At 38.7% G+C, this 20,039-nt stretch overlaps 1 protein-coding gene across 3 annotated transcripts in view; it reads left to right on the top strand.

Annotated features, from left to right (window-relative positions):
• Window positions 1-20,039, top strand: part of wwox (WW domain containing oxidoreductase) — a 947,793-nt gene that overhangs the window by 75,601 nt on the left and 852,153 nt on the right. For all 3 annotated transcript variants that reach the window (XM_060837945.1, XM_060837947.1, XM_060837946.1), the window contains exon 5: window positions 1,278-1,384. In XM_060837945.1, the coding sequence (XP_060693928.1) occupies window positions 1,278-1,384 (107 nt within the window). The remainder of the gene's footprint in view (window positions 1-1,277; window positions 1,385-20,039) is intronic.

Below are 20,039 nucleotides of genomic sequence, written 5' to 3'. Positions count from 1 at the left end.
GTGTGTGTGTGTGTGTGTGTGTGTGTGTGTATATATAATACATATAATATCAATGGATTTTCAACATCCCAGATCAACTGAAGTATGGATTGAACGACATGTTCATTTGAAGTTGGGGGAGAAACAGTTTGTAACAAATAGTGTGATTGGGTATGCTTATTGTGTTAGCATAACCAGGAAGAATAATCTATGTAGTGATTCCCATTGTTACATATGCCTTGAATTGTCTGAGCAGAAGTTCATAGTTGGATTTTTTAAAAAGGCTATTAATCTGAATGCAATCTGAAACCAGAAGCTAACTTGAAACCATTATTGGCTCATTAAATGGAAAACTGGATCAAATATCCATTGAATTATTCTGGATCACAGCCATGTCACTTGCACTGGTTTTCATATCTTGAGTGGATTCTAAGACATTTTTTTGTGATTCTGTGCCACATAAACCCTGGTTGAACTGAACTGTTAGGAGACATTGCGCATGTTAGGTTGAATAATTTTGGGATGACTTCCAAGGTACTGAAAGGCAATTTTTCCCCAATTTCAATTGGACTGGGAAGATGTGAGCAAAACATTGAAAATAAGCAGCCACTGCTGAACTTTCTGAAGACTGCATTTAAGCTGTAGCAAATTATTACTGTGAGAGTTGGCTAGTTTTTGGCAGGAATTTGCTCCCATTTGCCATAAAATGACTGAAAAGATATCTGGAAAGATTGCACAGCTGGCAGTCAGTAGTATAGAAATAAATAGTACTGAAGCACATCTCATTTATTAGAAGGTTTATAATAACTTGTGGGTGAGTTTTCATGTCTGGTATTATCCCTTAGGCTATTGTATTTCCTTTGCAAATGGGAACCAATGTTGCAACATTAAGGAAATTAAAATCATAAATTCAAAATGATCCGAATAAAAGGTGGGATGTGTAGCATGTGCACTAATTTAATGACAAACATTGTACTTGTATGAGATAATCATGCTCACTAATTTTGAAATAATTGACAAATGCCCACTGGTTTTCACAGAAACTTACTCAGTCAGCTTGTATGATAACATTTCTGCAGTTAGACATTGTTATTGGTAAAAGTTACCTGGCAGATCATTCTACAGCTGGTAAGTTGCATGACAGGGCCTTCATGTAAGTCACTGCCTTGCGATTGTGCAACTCCATACAAACCTTCTAAAGTTGTTGCTTATCCAAGAAGAGATGATTGAAAATCTGGGAACTGGATTTTCTCCCACCCAACCACATATGTAAGCAATAATGATGTTTTTCTTGGTAGGTTTTGAGACTGCACGCTCTTTAGCTTTGCACGGAGCACATGTTGTCCTTGCCTGCAGAAATCGAGCTCGAGGCAATGTGGCCACACAAAGGATACTGGACGAATGGGTGAGTGTTTCCACCTTCATTACACTAAGTTAATCCATATCCACTAATAAATCTGTTCAGTAAATTCTACTTCTTTGGACTAAAGCTTGACGCCAAGATATGAGGATTCAAACCTACCTGTCCAACAGGAACTTTGGTTTGGTAATAGTATCCATTATCTAGGATATCTATACATATCATTCTCATGGTCATTTTAGCTTCCAAGTACAAGGCGTGATTCCATGATCTACGCTGTCTGTGTGGAAGGGATGCTTGCAAATGAGGTTGGAGTATTGTTTACTGGTTTTATCCTTTGTCCCATGCAAGCATCGCTCTCCACTGACACTGCAGCACTACTCCAGCTACACAATAGAAGGATCACAATAGAAAACACCAAGACCCAGGCAAATATAGAACTGTATTAACTGAACATAATGTAAAATTTTAAATTCAAGAAGAAACATATTAGTAAGAAACATGCTATGTGTAAAAACTTTTTTGTGTAGAATACAGCATTTCTATATTTCAAATTGGCAAAATGTATCACAAATCATTTTCACATTGTTTACATTCAAACAAGACTCTCAGTTGCAAAAATGAGCTGTTTGGACATGGTGTTTTCACCGTTTGTTGAAGCATTAGACTCTAGCAATATTTGAGTATTATTCCAGAGGTGGTGTAATTTTTGTTACTGATAATTCTGTATTTGGTAAAATTATACACAAAAGTGATGTTTTTCTGACAAATGGCATCAATAACTAACAGATGTCAGAAGGAGGAATATTTTAAAATATTTTGGTATTCCACCTTTAAGAGCTTCTTTCCTCTCTAAGTTACAAAGAATGAAATGTGACCATTGTTCAAGAAGCTTTAACACTGAAACCTCTTCATTATATGGAAAAAACAACAGAACGGAATGTTACTGCATATTGTCAGTGCCGCAGCATTTTAGCATCCCTGAGCTTGTTGATTATAGGTAGTTACTAAATAATACATTCTTAGCTAATTGGGACAACAAATGTAAACTCTAAAATCATATTGTTATTATGCAATGGAGTGCTCTTGTCTGTTGCAATTTGCCATACAAAAGACCAACGAAAAGTAGGAAGAGACACTAATGGGACAGTGCTCTAATATAACTTACATTCCTTCAGGATTGAGTTTTCCTCGGGGGAAATTTGTATGACACAGTTACAATAAAAATAAAAGTCACTGTGCAGCCGCTTTTCTTTGCAGTGCCTATTGCTGCAGTTTTGTAAACATTTTCATTAGATTGCCAATTTAAAGAGAGTACTATTGTTTCTCGGGGAGATGCGACTACTGTGCATCTGGTCCTATAGAGCTCCAGGGATCTCAGCACCAAAAGGTATTCAGACTTGCTCTGTGAGTGCTTGCCTTGTGGCCACATTGCTGTCAATACTGCCTTTTGACAAAAAGAGCTTGTATTTTATGAAAGTGATCATAATGGAAATGATAATAAGGTAGGGAAATACATTTGGATGTACCTCACGCATAGAAATATATTTGAATCATAACTACTGTTGGTTGTTTCTCCAATGAAAATAAAGTTCAACTGAAGAATTTTAAGTTGTGTTATAAGAAAGATCACTTTAACCTTCTGCATGCCCATCTCATTAAATTAAAATTTCTTCCTTTGTGAATCCAAAGCTAAGGGACTTGAGTTATGAAAATTTAATCCAAATCTACATCTTGGCCCTCGATGGTGCGAGGTCCAAGATGGGGTGAGTTGATGCACCAATGCATCAGAATCTACTGATCTGCAATTTATTTTGAATAATGAATTGAATTGCTTTCTTCCACACTCTTCAGAAGCAGCCAGCACCTGCTGCTGGGACCACATGTTGGCATTTGTACCCAGCAATTTCCGTATTCTTTAAGCTGCCAGAGACACCCAAGGGAATCGGTTATTATTCCATAATTTACCTATTTTTGATATTCCCCCTCATGGATTTGCTTGGAAATTCAGGGATTGAAGGGAGGAAATTGAACCTGCAAGCTACCAATGCTGCCTTTTTCATTGCAATTTCTGATACATGGTGACATTTTTATGAAATCCCAAACCGAAATATGTGGGCTCAATATCACCTGTGTAGAGTCACCCAGCACCTTGAAAAACAAATTCAGAAAATGCACAGCCTAATTATTTTCTGCTTTCAACCAGAGTTATAGAGACCTGGAATTATTAACCTTTTCAATCAAAACAGATTGTTTGTTACTTAGCTGTAATGCAAGAACATTTATAAATCAATTAGGTTTGCATCAGTATAATTTAATTATAATTACAGAAATGTGTTTCAAGCTGAATAAACATGTTAACAATTACTCAATTTCTTAGGAAACTACACGTGTATGGCACATTTGTGGTAATGATGAGGCGCAGTAACAAAGAGATAAGAATATGATGTTGATTTGTCAAGTGTTACTCATTTAATTCCAATGACAGTGAAATTCTGTTTGTCATGACATCTTACACCCAAAGGATTGCAGTGGTTCACGAAGGCAGTTTCACCAACTTCTCAAGGACAATTAGAGATGGACAATAAATGCTGGCCCAGCCAGTGACATCGACATCCCATAAGCAAATAATTAGAAAAGAAATTAGAATGACAGACATGTGGAGCAGAGAAAAAGTTCAAATTCAATTGCAATAAGTAATCTCTGGCTTATAGTGTTCTGGATGACAGGTACTTACTTCTATTCACTTTAATGCAGATTTACACTGCACTTTATTTAAGTTCAATGATTCTTTCTTATATACATCTGTGTGCTGCAGTTGAACAATCAGATACAGGCCAGCATTCAGATGTATTCCATCTCTCTCTGTCTTTACCATACTTCTACCATTGTGCTGACTGGTAGCCATGAACAGGACTTAGTTTAAATTAGATTAGATCAGATTCCTTACAGTGTGGAAACAGGCCCTTCGGCCCAACAAGTCCACACTGACCCTCCAAAGAGTAACTCACCCTCCTCTGATGAATGCACCTAACACCTGTGGACAATTTAACATGGCCAATTCCCCTAACCTGCACATCTTTGGAATGTGGTAGGAAACCGGAGTACCCGGAGGAAACTCACGCATACACGGGAGAATGTGCAAACTCCACTCAAACAGTCGCCCAAGGCTGGAATCGAACCTGGGACCCTGGTGCGGTGAGGCAGCAATGCTAACCACTGAGTCACTGTGCCGCCCCACAGAAATCACTGGAAAGGACAAAGATTGTTCTGTCTCTCCTCACAGAGGATCATGTGTCTTTGCACTTCTTTCTGAAAAGGTAGTTGAAGCAGAGTCTGCAGATATGGTGTTAGAAAATGGGACTTGCATGAGCATAATTGGCTGTAAACTCAATTATTCTATGAAAAAAGTCGGTAAAAATATTACAGAAGTATGAAGAGCATATCTTAGATATGAGCTATGTGGTATCCTGGAATAACTTTGTTGTTAGTGTTTGTACAGCTGTTCAGTTGTTCTTTGTTGAAAGATCTTAAGCAGTGAAGGTGGAATGTACCTAAAGTAAAGCAAAGAACTGCAAATGCTGGAGATCTGTAGCAAACAAAAACAAATTGCTCGAGAAATTTGGCAGCTTTGGCAACGTGTGGAGAGAAAACAGAGTTAAAGTTTCGAATCCAATGATGCTTCAGATCTTCTTGCTTTATGACATGGCAGTGGGTTGACCATCCCTCATAAAGCAGTGATGTGAGAACTACATTATAAAACAAACTCCATGTTTTCTGGGAGTGATTCTACTGAATGTTGAGCTTGCTTTTGCCTGGCGACAGATGATTTCATCAACTAATATGTTGCATTGAAGAGGATACTCCCAAGAAAGCAGAATTTCTGAATAGAGTAATGGAGCGCATTTGTTTGCTGGGACTGTGATGTCTTGGCGTTTGTGGTGGGGATAGATTGGTACAGAATCTCTGTCCTTTTCAAAGTCATTGTAAAGCTGACACCTTCTGAGGCTTGGGAAAACAATCAATAAGCAGCTTTTAATATAGATTGCTATAAGAAGGCAGTTGACATCAAATAGGGTTCACTCAGACGATATTGTTTGAACTTTTGTATGAGGCCTGAGACTTTACAGATTGAGGAGCTTGCTTTTGTCCTGAACCAAACATGCGATCCCGTGTCAGGACTTTGAGTCTATCCAAGAACACGACTGTGAAGCAGATTATTAAAAAAACCTGGAATCATTATACAGTCTTACTTAGCACTGGTGGTGACAGGAAAGGGATGTGATGATGTCATTGGCACCTCTGAGGAGCGGTATACATCATTGGATTGAGGCCACCATTATTGACTCAGATCTGCAGCAAGAGCGGAATATGTAGATATCTTGAATTTTCAATGAATGGTCATTGTCCCAAGACTTATACACTTAATGGTAAGGTCTTAGGGAATGTTGCTGAACAAAGATACCTCGGAGTGCAGGTTCATAGCTCCTTGAAAGTGGAGTCGCAGGTAGATAGGATAGTGAAGAAGGCGTTTGGTATGCTTTCCTTTATTGGTCAGAGTATTGAGTACAGGAGTTGGAAGATCATGTTGCGGCTGTACAGGACATTGGTTAGGCCACTGTTGGAATATTGCGTGCAATTCTGGTCTCCTTCCCATCGGAAAGATGTTGTGAAACTTGGAAGAGTTCAGAAAAGATCTACAAAGATGTTGCCAGTGTTGTAGGATTTGAGTTTAGGGAGAGGCTGAACAGGCTGGACCTGTCTTCCCTGGAGCGTCGGAGACTGAGGGGTAACCTTACAGAGGTTTACAAAATTATGAGGGGCATGGATAGGATAAATAGACAAAGTCTTTTCCCTGGGGTGGGGGACTCCAGACCTAGAGGGCATATGTTTAGGGTGAGAGGGGAAAGATATAAAAGAGACCGAAGGGGCAACTTTTTAACACAGAGGGTGGTACGCGTATGGAATGAGCTGCCAGAGGATGTGGTGGAGGCTGGTACAATTGCAACATTTAAGAGGCATTTGGATGGGTATATGAATAGGAAGGGTTTTGAGGGATATGGGCCAGGTGCTGGCAGGTGGGACTAGATTGGGTTGGGATATCTGGTCGGCATGGATGGGTTAGACCGAAGGGTCTGTTTCCATGCTGTACATCTCTATAACTCTGCTGAAAAGTGTATGTCAAAATAAAGCTCACTGTGTATTCTTGAGTCTAACACAATTGTTTTTCCAAGCTGGTTAACTTATACATGAGACCTTCATCTCCTCATATGTGAAGTTATCATACAACTGTCAATTAAATGGGACCTGCAAATGTCTTGGTTGCTGACTCAGTTGGCTGGTTTCATTGTCTTTAAGTGAAAATAGAAATTTCAGTGCAGATTGGTTCATTTATTTGATCTGAGTCTCAAGAAGCTTATCTCAATCTGCAGATCTGAAAATTTGAATCCATGTTTCTTCCATTTTAAAAATGCATTTTAGACTGTAGAATATCTCTGGTATGTCAGTCAGATAATGGAAGTTAAAATTCGATAATCTAAATTTATCAAATTGATCTGCAATCATACTAATATACCTCAAACTTTCTTAAATCTGACGAAGAGTTATGAACTCAAACATTGGTCCGAAACTCCCAATCTAAGTCAAAATCCTTATTTTCAACCCACATCAGACACTATATTATCTATAATAGTTTTAGAAGAATTTTCTGTCCAGCCAAATGGACGAGGAGCCTTCCCAGTTAAAGCAGTGCATTCCAATCCAGAAATCCATACTGATAGCAGCAGAATGGAACTGTGCTATAACCTGGCCCCTCTTCTGCAGGAATAGTTTTAAACATCCTAAAGGCACTTTGTCAGTATACTTGAGGGACTGTATGTGCAAGATAAGTGAGGTGGCAGGATGCCAGTGGGAGAGTAGAATATGAGTGAGTGAGGTTTAGGGTAGGTTAGGGAAAAATTGGTGCTGAAAAAGCACAGCAGGTCAGACAGCATACAAGGAGCAGGAGGATTGACATTTTGGGCAAAACCCTTCATCAGGATTCTCCTGCTCCTTGGATGCTGCCTGACGTGTTGTGCTTGACTCTAATCTCCAGCACCTGGAGTCCTCACTTGCACCTAGTGGAAAGTTGGTGGCCATTGTGTGGGCCATCATTAATTTAATTCTCTTCCAACACGTATTGTCTGATATGTTGACTATTTCCAGCATTTTCTACATGTTTGTATATTATGCAAGGTTGGTTTTCAGGGTGTCTTGCTGTGGCTTTTCTTTGCAGTGCTAATCTACCTGCAAGTATGTCTACTAAGGAGTTGTTCATTTATGTAATGGTATAACTTTTATCATGGTTTTTGTGTGTCTTCTGTGGTGAAGAGCATGGTGTACTCCTTCTACCAGAATTTATAACTACCAAATAAAGTGCACATGCCAGCCTATCCACCGTGGTAATTAAAGACACAAGTTTTGGTCAATCCATAAGGGACCGCTTGAGGCATTTTTGGCTCAGTCAAGACGTGGAGAAAATAGTTGGACAAAAACCTAAACAATAATCATTCAAATCTTTTTGATACTGACTGGAAGCTGGAGTTAGTGTTTCATCAATAGCAAAATTCAGGGGATAACTCACATCGTTGTACGTAAATTGTGCAACAGACATCTCTGCAATTTATTGTCGAAATGGAAAAGGAAACATTTGTAGTATGGTATTTGTTTTATAATGTACAACAGAATGGAACTGTAGATTAAATTCAATTTATTAGCTATTTTATCAAGTAGATTATATTAAATTATTGGAATCTGATAGTACAGAAGGAAGACATTTGATCTACAGAGGAATCTCGATTATCCAGCATTCGATTATCTGAATATCAGATTATCTGGCAAAATCGCAAGGTACCGATACTTGGTTAAACTATGCTATCCGGCATTTGATTATCTGGAATTCAATTAACCGAACAGAATGCTCCCTACTAGTGTCCTTCGGATAATCGAGGTTCCTCTATCCTATACCCCTGCCTGCCCTTTCATAGGAGGCACTCTAGGTGCAGTTAGTCTGTCTGCTTGTATTTTTCTTTAAGCACTTTCAATAGAACTACAAATTACAACTTGCCCACTGAGGTGTATTTCATTATTTCTATTGTACTAAACCATAGACCACTGCTCTGATTTTGGGCTGTAAAAGAATCACCATTTAATTGTGACCAGTAGATTTTCATTGAATTTCAAATTTTCTTCATCAGAATTTCAATTCTTTTATGACTTTCTGATGTTTCTAAAAGCTGTGTAGCAGAAATTTTTTTCTATAAAATGCATTTCAATTTTTAAACGATCGTTTAAAGAAAAATATGACTGGGCATCTTGTTTATAGCCATACAGATCTATGATGCATGTGGAAACCCATCACCATCTTTAAGAGCCTCTAAACCAAGCTAATGAAAATCTGCTGTGGTAGAATCCGAGTTCCCAGTTAGGAATATACAGTACACGCTATCCCCATTTACATAAATACCTTTGGCATGAGTTGGCAGAGACCCCTGAATTTGCATTTTGATATTTAACCAGATAAAAAGATGCAGGCGAGCAGCTCCAAGCACTGAGAAATGTCCTATAGCCTCTCTGGGCAGAGTGACTTTTCCCATCAAGCTGTTGATTTGCAGCATTTTCTGGAGCTAATGAGTAAAACACCCAGTTTCTGTAATCATTTGATCCCTCCAATTCAATTTGTCAAGCAGGTGGTGAAGTGATTTAACCAAACTCATGACAACACTGTTAACCTTCGGTATGATAATTTTGTACACTGGTTAAGTATCACTAGTGACCTGGAACCTGCCTGACTGAGATATTGAATTTTATTGTTAATTTGTGGGATACTCCAAAGATCTAGGCAGCACAGTGGCTCAGTAGTTAACATTGCTGTCTCCTAGTGCCAGAGACTCAGGTTCAATTCCATCCTCAGGTGACTCCCTGTGTGGGGTTTGCACATTTTCCCTGTGTCTGTGTGGATTTCCTCTGGGTGCTGCAGTTTCTCCCTCAGTCCGAATTTGTGCATGTTAGGTGGATTGGCCATGCTAAATTGCCAATAGTGTCCAGGGATGTGTAGGTTAGGTGGGTCAGCCATGGGAAATACAGTGAGGGTAGGGGGATGGAGTTTGGGTGGGAGGCTGTTTAGAGGATGGGTGTGAACTTGATGGGCCGAATGGCCTGCTTCCGCACAATAGGGATTCTATCTGTTCTCAGACTTCTGATCTACCTTAGTCATTTAGAAATTGGGGTAGAGACTTTGATGATATGTGTCTTTAAGAAGGATTTGCTCTTGAAGAGCAATGTTGTCAACCTTATGATGAGGTGTCTGCTCCATGGAAGATAGAGTAAATAGCTTTGTTTTTTTTAAAACTTGGACAAAAGCATGGAGTCAGGCTCGCATAGATTTGGAAGAAGATTAAACTTTAGAACCATAATTTGAATTATGATCTTCAGGACACCACACAGTTAAAGGAACTTGGAGGTATTGGCAGGTGGACCTTCAAATAGAGTTGTACAGCACAGAAACAGACTCTTCGGTCAAACTCATCCGTGCCAGTCAGATTTACTAAACTGGTTTAGTCACGTTTGCCAGCATTTGGCCAATATCCCTCCAAACGCTTCCTATTCATGTACCCATCCAGATGCCTTTCGAATCCCATTGAAGCATTTGTTTGCAACAGTTATAAGTAAAGCAAAATAGATTGTCAAATTCATAATTCCTTAGGTAGGTGACAAAACACAAGAATGTGATTCTGCCCCTATTATTGGTTTGTCCACATTTGGAATGCTACAATAATTCTGGCCGCCATGTTTAGGGGAAGAACATCACATGATGAAAAAGGCAGCAAATTACTAGCAATTTGATAACACCAAGCACCAGAGTACTGAAAGGAAATGGATGGACTTGAAACAAACAAATGTCAGAAACCCCTCATGGTGAAAATCTGGAAGAAAGTGGCATTTAGTTTCAGGTTGATGATCTTAATTTTTATTCAAGATCGTTGACCTGAAACCCTATCATCTTGCTGGCTCGACAATACATTTTCTATCATTACTGAAGGAATAATGTCCTCTTTTATTGCTACAAAAAGTGATCGTAGTTAAGATGTGCCAGAATATCAGTCGGTTGAATGATGTGAAATTCTGTAACTGGACTATGAAAACTGCAGTGTGGGCATGAACTTCAGAAAGTCAACAAAAGCTGCTAAAATAAGCACTTCTAACAAGTAAGTGGTCAAATATGAGAATATTGACTAAAGGTATGGATGATGGTCTATCTTTTAAATTGCTTAACTCTGGGTCTGAATAAGTGAAAGAATATGATCTTTTTCAGTCTTGTATGCACCTTGTTTCCTGACATTCACTTTTGGAAGCTATGATAAAACAGTATGCTAGTATTTTCAAGAGGTTTCCACTCTGCAGTATTGCTTAGCATCTTTTCCAAAAGCAGAGTTAGATATGTGTTTGATTTTGTTTTTGATTGCAAAGTGCACTCATCGTAGATTGCTTTTTGTAAATGTAAACTAAATAGAGGTATCTGTTTGCAGTGTTGTAATGCTTTCTTTGTCCGGAAATTTGTGGTGCAGAGAACAAAATACCAGTAAATTAGTATCATCATAAAATCACTCAAAAGGAATCTTCAATTCTTCCATGCTCTTCCAAGCATAATGGGCGCTAGATAAATTTTAGTTGAAAGTAGAGGTAAAAAATAATATATCACGCTTCCAGTAGAATTTAATCGGTATGGAATTGAGCTTTTTTTCCTTAAATACCAGTCACTTGGGATTTCATATTGTTGTGTTACTGATGAATCATTTGTAACTTGGTATATGGAACACTCTAAATGATTCCCTATTATAGCCTTGTTGTGGTGTATTGAGAGAGCTAATTAACTTTGATTACTGCACTAATATTATGGCACATTGACAGTTGTGCAGATTTATGACTATGGGAAAGTAAACAAATGAAATGCAGGTGCTGGAGCAGAAAGAATAAGCTACTGTATTAGAAAACTTTAATTACTAAGAATATGTAGTCAGGAGAGAATCATTTGATTAATTACAAGATGCTAAAATTTACTGCAAAACCAGAGCATTCTGTAGAAAATGATCACAAAACATGACTGTATTTTGAAAGAGTGAATTCCCATGTGGTGCAGTTTATTTTTGCATCTAAATATCTTATAAGTTTTTGACTATTTATTTGTCTGGCTATATATTCCAGATATTAGAACATTTTCCATGTGGAATTTCCCTGTAACAAATATGTGTTGTTGGGGAATGTTGGTTTTTGTATTTGATTTGATTATATTTGATTATGAGCTCCCTCTGATGCTTTAGCCTTATGGAAATTTACTTGGCTCAGCAAACAGAAGTAGAAAGAATAGGTGCAAACAAGCTGGAATGGATAAATGGTGCAACCCATAGCAAAAAACAGTGAAACAAAGTGGAGAATTAAAAGTAGTCCACTGCTTTGTTTTCTGCGTTATGTCAATGCTAAGCTTGCCGTTAAATCCAAGGACAGGTTTGGGGTCACTCAAGTGATACCCTTGAGAGTGGGTAGTTTCCTATTACCTCAGTCTGAAATTTCATGGAGTATAAATGCAGTGCGGTGTCAAATCTAATTTACAAAATGCTCAAGAGATCCACTGGCTTCCCTCAACACTTTTACTTAGGCTATATGACATCAATTTAACTGTTTAGAGAAGTGGAATCTCTTTCAACAAGTTTAAACTTGTTGGAAGGGAGTTATTTGCATCCGTATCTAGCCTCATGCAGTGCTGTTTTCCACAAAGAATTGTTCAGAGAAAGTCACAGAATTGTTGTGGGGCGGGAGGAGGCTACCATTCCTACACCGACTCGCTGAACATTTTGACTTACTGCCAGTTTCCTGCCTTTTGCCCATCTCCCTGCACATTGTTTCTATTAGTGTTCTTTTGAATGTCTCAATTGAATCTGCCTCCAGACGAGACATTCCAAACCCAGACCACTCATGGTGAGATAACGTTTTAATGCCTCACAATTGCTTCTTTTGCAAAACACCTTAAATCTACACCCCCTGGTTCCCGATCCTTTTATAATTGCGGTCAGTTTCTCCCTGTGTCCAAATCTAGCAAGATCTAAGTAACATTCAGGCTTGGTCTAATTAGTAGTGAATTGCATTTGCACCACACATACACTAGGAACAATAGAGAATTGACACATTGCTCATAATATGACATTATCTTTATGGAACCTCCCACTAGCGATATTGATCAGAAACTGAAATGGACCAGCCACATAAATACTGCGATTACAAGAACAGGTCAGAACCTAGCAATCTCGCATCTCCTATCTCCCCAAAACCTGTCCACTATCTACAAGGACAAATCAGGGAGTATTCCCAATTATTGGATGATTGCAGCTACAATAAAACCCAAGGAGCTCAAAATCATCCAGTACAAAGCAGCCCCTTGATTATCACGCTATCCTCCAATATCGAAGAGACTACACTGAAAAAAGCGAACACACTACTTACAGATACCTTCACTTACCAACAAGTGGTGATAGACCCGATCCCACAACTAGAGAACTGAATCACAGCCCTACTAAAAAAAACTTCAGAAATCTGGAGAAATAAATAATACCAACTTCCAAAAAATGAAGCCAGCTGGATCCAACACACCATGCTTCTATGGATCATCCAAAATTCACAAATCAGGAGCCCCCCCACCAGACCATAGTCTCGCTACCTGGAAACACCAACTTACAGATTGGCCAAGGAACTACACCAAAGACTAAAATACTGAGTAGAAGACTCTCGCCACTCCATCCACTCCACCCACGAATTCCTGAATACCGTCAAAGACACTAAGATAGAAGAGGATGAATTCATGGTCTCCTTTGATGTAACAGCCCTATTTACATCAATCAACACTAACCTGGCCAAGGAAACACTGACTACACTATTAGAAGACCCAAAGACACATACACCAAATGCCATTAATTTCATCAGCAAGGACAGTATTGTCAAGCTATGGATCTATGCCTTACCACACACTTCACCTTCAACAACAAAACCTAGAGACAAACCAACAGAACACCCATGGGATCTCCGATAAATGCTGGCCTGGTCAGCCAATATTCCATTCCATGAATGAATAATTTTCAAAAAGCTAACAACTGTTTTAATGCTGAAAAATGAAGAGATATGTGTACATAGTATAATTCCTTAAGATTTTAATTATTTTTGGAGCTTTAAAAGTATCGCTCTTGTTTTTTCCATATGTTGTTTCTATCTCATGGATAAAGCTCCAAATTACTGACGAATATAACTTTTAAAGAAATCAAGTTTCACTGTAAAAAAATTAGAAAGAGAGGACAAGTAAGCCAAGAATGGTTCTGAGTACAAATTCTGAGAATGATTCAGTGGCTGTCTGAAAAGTTGCTATGAACATTATACTCAGTGCTGAGAGAGAGCATTGACTGTTGCACCTGGAGGGTGTCAAGGAGCTTCAGCCAGAAACTGTTCAAAGGAAGAGATGCAAGGTAAATACTGAACTACAGTCTCCAGTGAGTGCAGATATAATGGAGACCAATTACACCCCAGCAGCAACTATCTTCTGTGGACATGACATGAGATAAAAGAAAATATTTCTGATTGAAAGATATGATTGCATTTTCCCCTTCAAGGAAAACACAAAAGGAGGTTTTCCATATGTGTATGCTATCCTGATTTGCTGCGTCTGTTTGTCGAGTATATGCAGCAAAGGTCACAGCTGAAGAACATCCACTAGGCACACCGGCTTGCAGGTAAGTGAAAAATCAAGCTTTCTCACTAATTGCAGGAAATAAGCTGCAAATCAGCAAAGCGTAGAAACAGGACAACTCCCTTCAGCTATGTTGCAGAACCAAGAATCCTCAGATTAGCTGCTGAACTTAATGTAACTGGAAGACCTGGTCTTAATGGCCACATTGTTTCACTATCTAGCCTTCATGAACAAGGCCTAGACTGATATAGAGATCTTTTCTTTGCTAAGTGTTTTGAGTTTCCTTGCTGCTTATTTCTAATCTGTAAATGTGTTTCTGGATTTTTTTATACATCCTCATTCAGTCCCAACAAGGCTTAGTTAAATTGGCTCCTTTTACAACAAAAATACATCGGAAGCTATCTAAAGGGAAGGGACCTCTTGTGCTAAATTAACATTATTGTGATTAATTGAAGCATTGGGAAGCTGGAAGGGTAGAGAGTTTCTCTCACCTCAACCATGAGTGTAATGATATGGGGAATCCCTTCCAAAATCGTAATAAATTGAGGATCCTTGCCAAGGACCTATCATAATACTGATCACAAAGAACATGGAACATAGAACAATGCAGCGCAGAAAAGGCCCTTCGGCCCTGGATGTTGCGCCGACCCTGTGGACTTTTCTCAGCTCGTCCCCCTATACTATCCCAAAATCATCCATGAGCTTATCTAAGGATTGTTTAAATCTCGCTAATGTAGCTGAGTTGACTACCTTAGCAGGTAGGGCATTCCACGCTCTTACCACTCTCTGCGTAAAGAACTTGCCTCTGACATCTGTCTTAAGTTTATCACCCCTCAATTTGTAGTTATGCCCTCTCATACGAGCTGACGTCGTCATCTTCGGAAAATGTCAATCTCTGTCTACCCTATCTAATCTTCTGATCATTTTGACCCAAAATTTGGGTCAATGTGCAAAGTAGGAAATAAAGGAGTATAACTGTTGCTCAGTATCAAAGTTTGATTGACATCTTGCATCATGGATTTTGTTAAGCTAAATTAAAGCAGATATATAAATGACAATTGTTGCAAACAGGTTTGAGGGAAAATTATTTTGGAAACCCTTTTATCAAAATCTCCCCTCCCACCACCTCATCTCAGATTCAACCCTCCAACTCGGCCCCACCCCCTTGTCCTGTACTACCTGTTCTTCTTTCCCACCTATTTGCTCCAGCCTCCCCACTGATCTATTACAATTACCCCCACCCGCATCCATCTATCACCTTCTCAGCTACCTTCACCCCAGCCCTATTCCCACCGTCCTATTTATCTCTCATCCCCTTTTCCCCTCCACATTCCTGATAAAGGGATTATGTCCAAAATGTCGACTTTCCTGCTCATTGAATGCTGCCTGACTGCTGTGCTTTTCCAACGCCACACGTTTCGACTTTGAATGTGTGTTGTGCCTTCAAACTAATCACCAGTTTTATACAGTGGAACTTTAACATTCCTGGTCTTCTCTCCAGTGGCATTGCGAGCCTGTCTTGTCTCTGAATTCAGTACCACTGTTTAAACAAGCTGTATTGTAGGATCAAACCGTGTGGTCGTGGAAAAGCGCAGCTGGTCAGGCAGCATCTGAAGAGTAAGAGAGTCAACGTTTTGAGTATAAGCTCTTCGTCAGGAATGCTCACATTGTGAAATTTTTTGAAATGCTGAACAAAATCAAAAAGGACAGAAATATTCAGTTGGTCAGGCAGTGTCAACGGAAAAGGTGAACCGCCCTGTAGATATTTCGGAATACAAGACCAGAACTAGGATTAATTATTGAAGTTGACATTTGAAAGGCACAACAGAGGGCAAGGAAGAATGAGAAAAGACACAACCACACAGAAAAAGAAGTAGAATATCTCATTCAGTCCTGTACTGTTGGATGGAGAACAGCAGTTGTTTGTGATACTGGACATCATAAAAAGACACAATGAGATAAACAAATAGGAACATATTTGAAGTATATGAAAATATGATACAGATTTTAATTCCACCAGCAAATCCACCTGCCAACGTAGCTTTAAGCAGGTAATTGAATAGCCAAGATGGGAATCAGTAGGAAAGGCAGCATGGAAAACTGGCAGGCTGGTTGGATTAGACTCAAGGCACCTGTACTTAGATTTGGGAAATAAGCTAGTGAATAGTAGAGCTTCATGAGTGGTATTATTACTTGTGATGTTTCTTAATCTATTATTAGATATTATTTTTACTAACAATTTTTGTTCATTATTGAAAACTTAGCTTCAGTTCTAAATTTTTTGCTTCTGATGAAGTGCTCTCCGTTGAATGATGAGGCAATTAAACTGTGTGGCATTACTGGTGATCACTGTCCTCATCATTCAAATGTAATTGGACCAGATGTATGTACGGAAAAATAGAAAATAGGAATAGGTCACTCTGTCCTTCAAGACTGGATGATCATCCAACTCTGTTGCAGCTTTCATAGAATGCATGGGGAAACATCACTGCAACAAAAAAACTCAACAACATGGGGAAGAAATAGTCCTTGAAGCTTTGGGTCTTATTCATCAGCTCGAGGGCCTCTGCTGGGGAAAGATGATTTTATTAGCTACCTATCAGGCATTTAACTGGCCATTGATGGCCATCCCTGGGATTTATGACCCAAGATTAGATTGAACAAGAACAAAATTAAGAAAACATCCAAGAGGTGGACCTGCTGTCCATGGTTAACTAGGAAGGAAAAAGGTAGCATTAAATTTAAAGAAAAAACATGTAAAGGCAGGTATCAGATCAGAAGATTGGACAGAATATAAAACAAAAACAAAGAATGCTAAAAAATTTAATAAAGAGTGGAAAATTCAGAGGGTGAGAGAAGACCAGCCAGCCATATAAAAACAGATAGTATTAATTTCTAGAAGTATTTTACAAAAGACAGGCTAACATTGTGGACATTGGATTGAAAGAGTCTGGAGAATTCATAATAAAGAAATGACTGATGAATTGAATAGCTATTTCGCATTTCCCTTCATCATCAAAGACAATGTAAGGAAAATCCCAGATTCAGTTATAAATAAGGAAATGGAAGGAAGGGAGGAACTCAGGAAAATTACAACCACCAGAGAAATGGTACTGATTAAACTTGGGAGCTATAGACTACCAGGTCCCCGGTTCCTGATGGCCTAACGCCTTAAAAGAAGTAGCAAGTGAGATAGATGATTCATTTTTTTTGATCTTCCAAAAACACTTACATCAAGGGAAAGTCCCATTAGATTGGAAGACACAAATGGAACACTGCTATGGAGATGAAAGGGTAATTAGCTTAACATTTGTCATAGAGAAGATGCTAGAAACTATTGTTAAATAAGTTGTAGCCAAACACTTAGATAAGTTTAAGGTTGTCAAGCAAAGTCAGCATGGTTTTGTGAAAGAGAAATCATGTTTAACTAATTTATTGGAGTCCTTTTGAGGTAAAACATGTGTTGTCAATTAACTGGAATGGGTGGATGTCCAGTATTTAGATAGACGGAAGGCATTTGATAAAGTTGCCACATCAGAGGTTATTCAGGAAAATGAATTTCTTGTTGTAGGGGCATCATATTGACAGGGAGAGAAAATTGGCTGGCTAAAAGGAAGCACAGAGCAGGAATAAATGCATCTTTTCACATTGGTAAGACATTGAGTGGTATGCCACAGGGGTTAGTGCTGAGACCTTAATTGCTTACAATTTATATAAATAGCTCAGATGAAGAGATTTAAGTTATGTTTGTCCCATTTGCTGAATGCACAAAAATAGGGAGGGAAATAAGTTGTGAAGAGGACATGAGGCTATAATAAGCTATAGATAGGTTAAGTAAGTGGGCAAAAATATAGGAAATAGATTATAAGAATATGTGAACTTTTCCAATTTGGCAGAAAGAACAAAAGAAAACTCTTTAAATGGGGAGACATTGCAAAGCTGTGACTGATCTGAATGTCGTAGTGCATGAATCACAAAAGGTTAATATGCAGGTATGTCAAGTCATGAGAACAGTTAATGGATTATTATTTATCATGAGGGAGAATGAATACAAAAGTAGAGAGATTATACCTCAGTTATACAGGATACTGGTGAGACCACATCTGAACAGTAGTCATCACCTTATTTAGGGAAGGATGTACATATGTCTGAAGCAGTTCAGTGAAGGTTTACCAGATTAATACTTTGAAATTTTTTATGTGGAATGGTTGGACCAGCTCGGCTTGTATCCACTAGAGTTTGAAAGGGTAAGATGCAACCTGACTGAAATGTGTTCGGCCCTGAGAGGTGTTGTCAGGCTGGATGTGAAAGGGATGTTTCAACTAATGGGAGAATCTAGAACTAGGGATCACTGTTTAAAAATAAGGACCAGACATAAGGCATTTTTTTCCTTCTCAGAGGGCTGAGTGTCTTTGGAGTTCTGTTCCTGAAGAGGCAGTGGAAACAAGTCCATCATGCAGAGGTTAATAGATTCTTGTTGAGCAAGAGGTTGGGGGGAGAGGTTATCAGGGTTAGGCAGGAAAGTGGATTTGCAGTTACAGCTAGAAACAGTCTGATCTTATTAAATAGTGGAGCAAACACAGGGCCCAATAGCCTACTTCTTGCTGCATGTTTGTATGAATGGGGGACTATGATGGGAGGGGTGGCCACTGGCCTAGGGGTGAGTAGGTGCAAAGTTGTGTAAACTACAGAACAGAATCACCACTGGTGTTAATGATTAAGAAAAAAAACAGAAGTCTGTTTCACCCTGAGCAACTATAAGAAGTTAACAACTTTTCTAATTGAAGTAACAGCAACAGAGGGCTTGTGGTTAAAGTTATGTGTCACAGCAGGGGGTTCGATCCCCATTACATTTGAGAAAGACCCAGGGTCTACCTCCTCACCCTACCTGTATTACAAAATTCAGCCATGTTGCCACACTTTGGGACTGCCTTCAGGCACAGAACTGACGAAAAGAAAGAAGAACAGAGGCTCACACATCTTGGAACACAAAAAGATTTTTATTTGACTTGTTTTAATCATTGCAGGAATACCGACACCAAAGAACTGTTGAAGCTAGTGGACAAGAACCACTGCCAGTCTTTCAGCGTAGCTAGAATGGGCAGTTAGTTACACCCTTTAAGATAACATTATTTTAAAGCTGATTGTGTAATTTTTCTTCATTTTATTTAGAGTGCATGCATTTGAAAATACTTGATTCACAAAAATAAATGAAATGCCAACAACTGTGCAGCATGAAAAGGCCATCTCAAGAAACATTTTCAACTTTTATTTTTCGTCTGGATTTTTCTTTTTCTCTGACTCTGATCAATGTTGCCAAACCTTAATCCTCATTTTGGGGAGATAGAAATCTAACTAGTTCCTTAAATTACTGCAATGCATACACTGCAATAAACAGAGCTAATGTGAAAGTACACTTAATTGGGTGAAAAGTCTCAATTTTTTATAAGAATTGTCCTTGAAATTTAATTGCCTAGGGTAACTGGAAATAGTAAATTTGGAGTCATGATTTGTATTAACCTACTATGAATTATCTGACACAAAGCTTCCCTGGAGCAGAGCAATTTTCACAAAGCATCCAAATAAAGAAATTAATATGTAGGAATTGGCAATGATTGTTCTCATTGCTCTTTACCCAGTTTAACACTTTTTTGTCTTTATTGATCTGTGATTGGTCTTGATAAGCAACATTTAAGAAGTTTAATGAAGGGAATCATTTTCTCAACACTATTTTTCTTTAAAATGTTTGCCATTTACTTTTCATTTCCAGTGGGGAACGAACAAATCAGAGTGAGAATTCCTATCATTGGAGTGTCTTCTTCATCTGGCTATTGTAAACATTACAGGAAACAGTAGCACATGATGGTTCTGTTTTCTTCCCTTAAATTCCTCCATCTGGTATTGGAAACTTGCTGAGGTGTAAATGAAAGGGAA

The sequence above is a fragment of the Hemiscyllium ocellatum genome, chromosome 17, assembly GCF_020745735.1.
Source record: "Hemiscyllium ocellatum isolate sHemOce1 chromosome 17, sHemOce1.pat.X.cur, whole genome shotgun sequence".
NCBI lineage: Eukaryota > Metazoa > Chordata > Chondrichthyes > Orectolobiformes > Hemiscylliidae > Hemiscyllium > Hemiscyllium ocellatum.
This window is presented reverse-complemented; position numbering and strand designations above follow the sequence as displayed.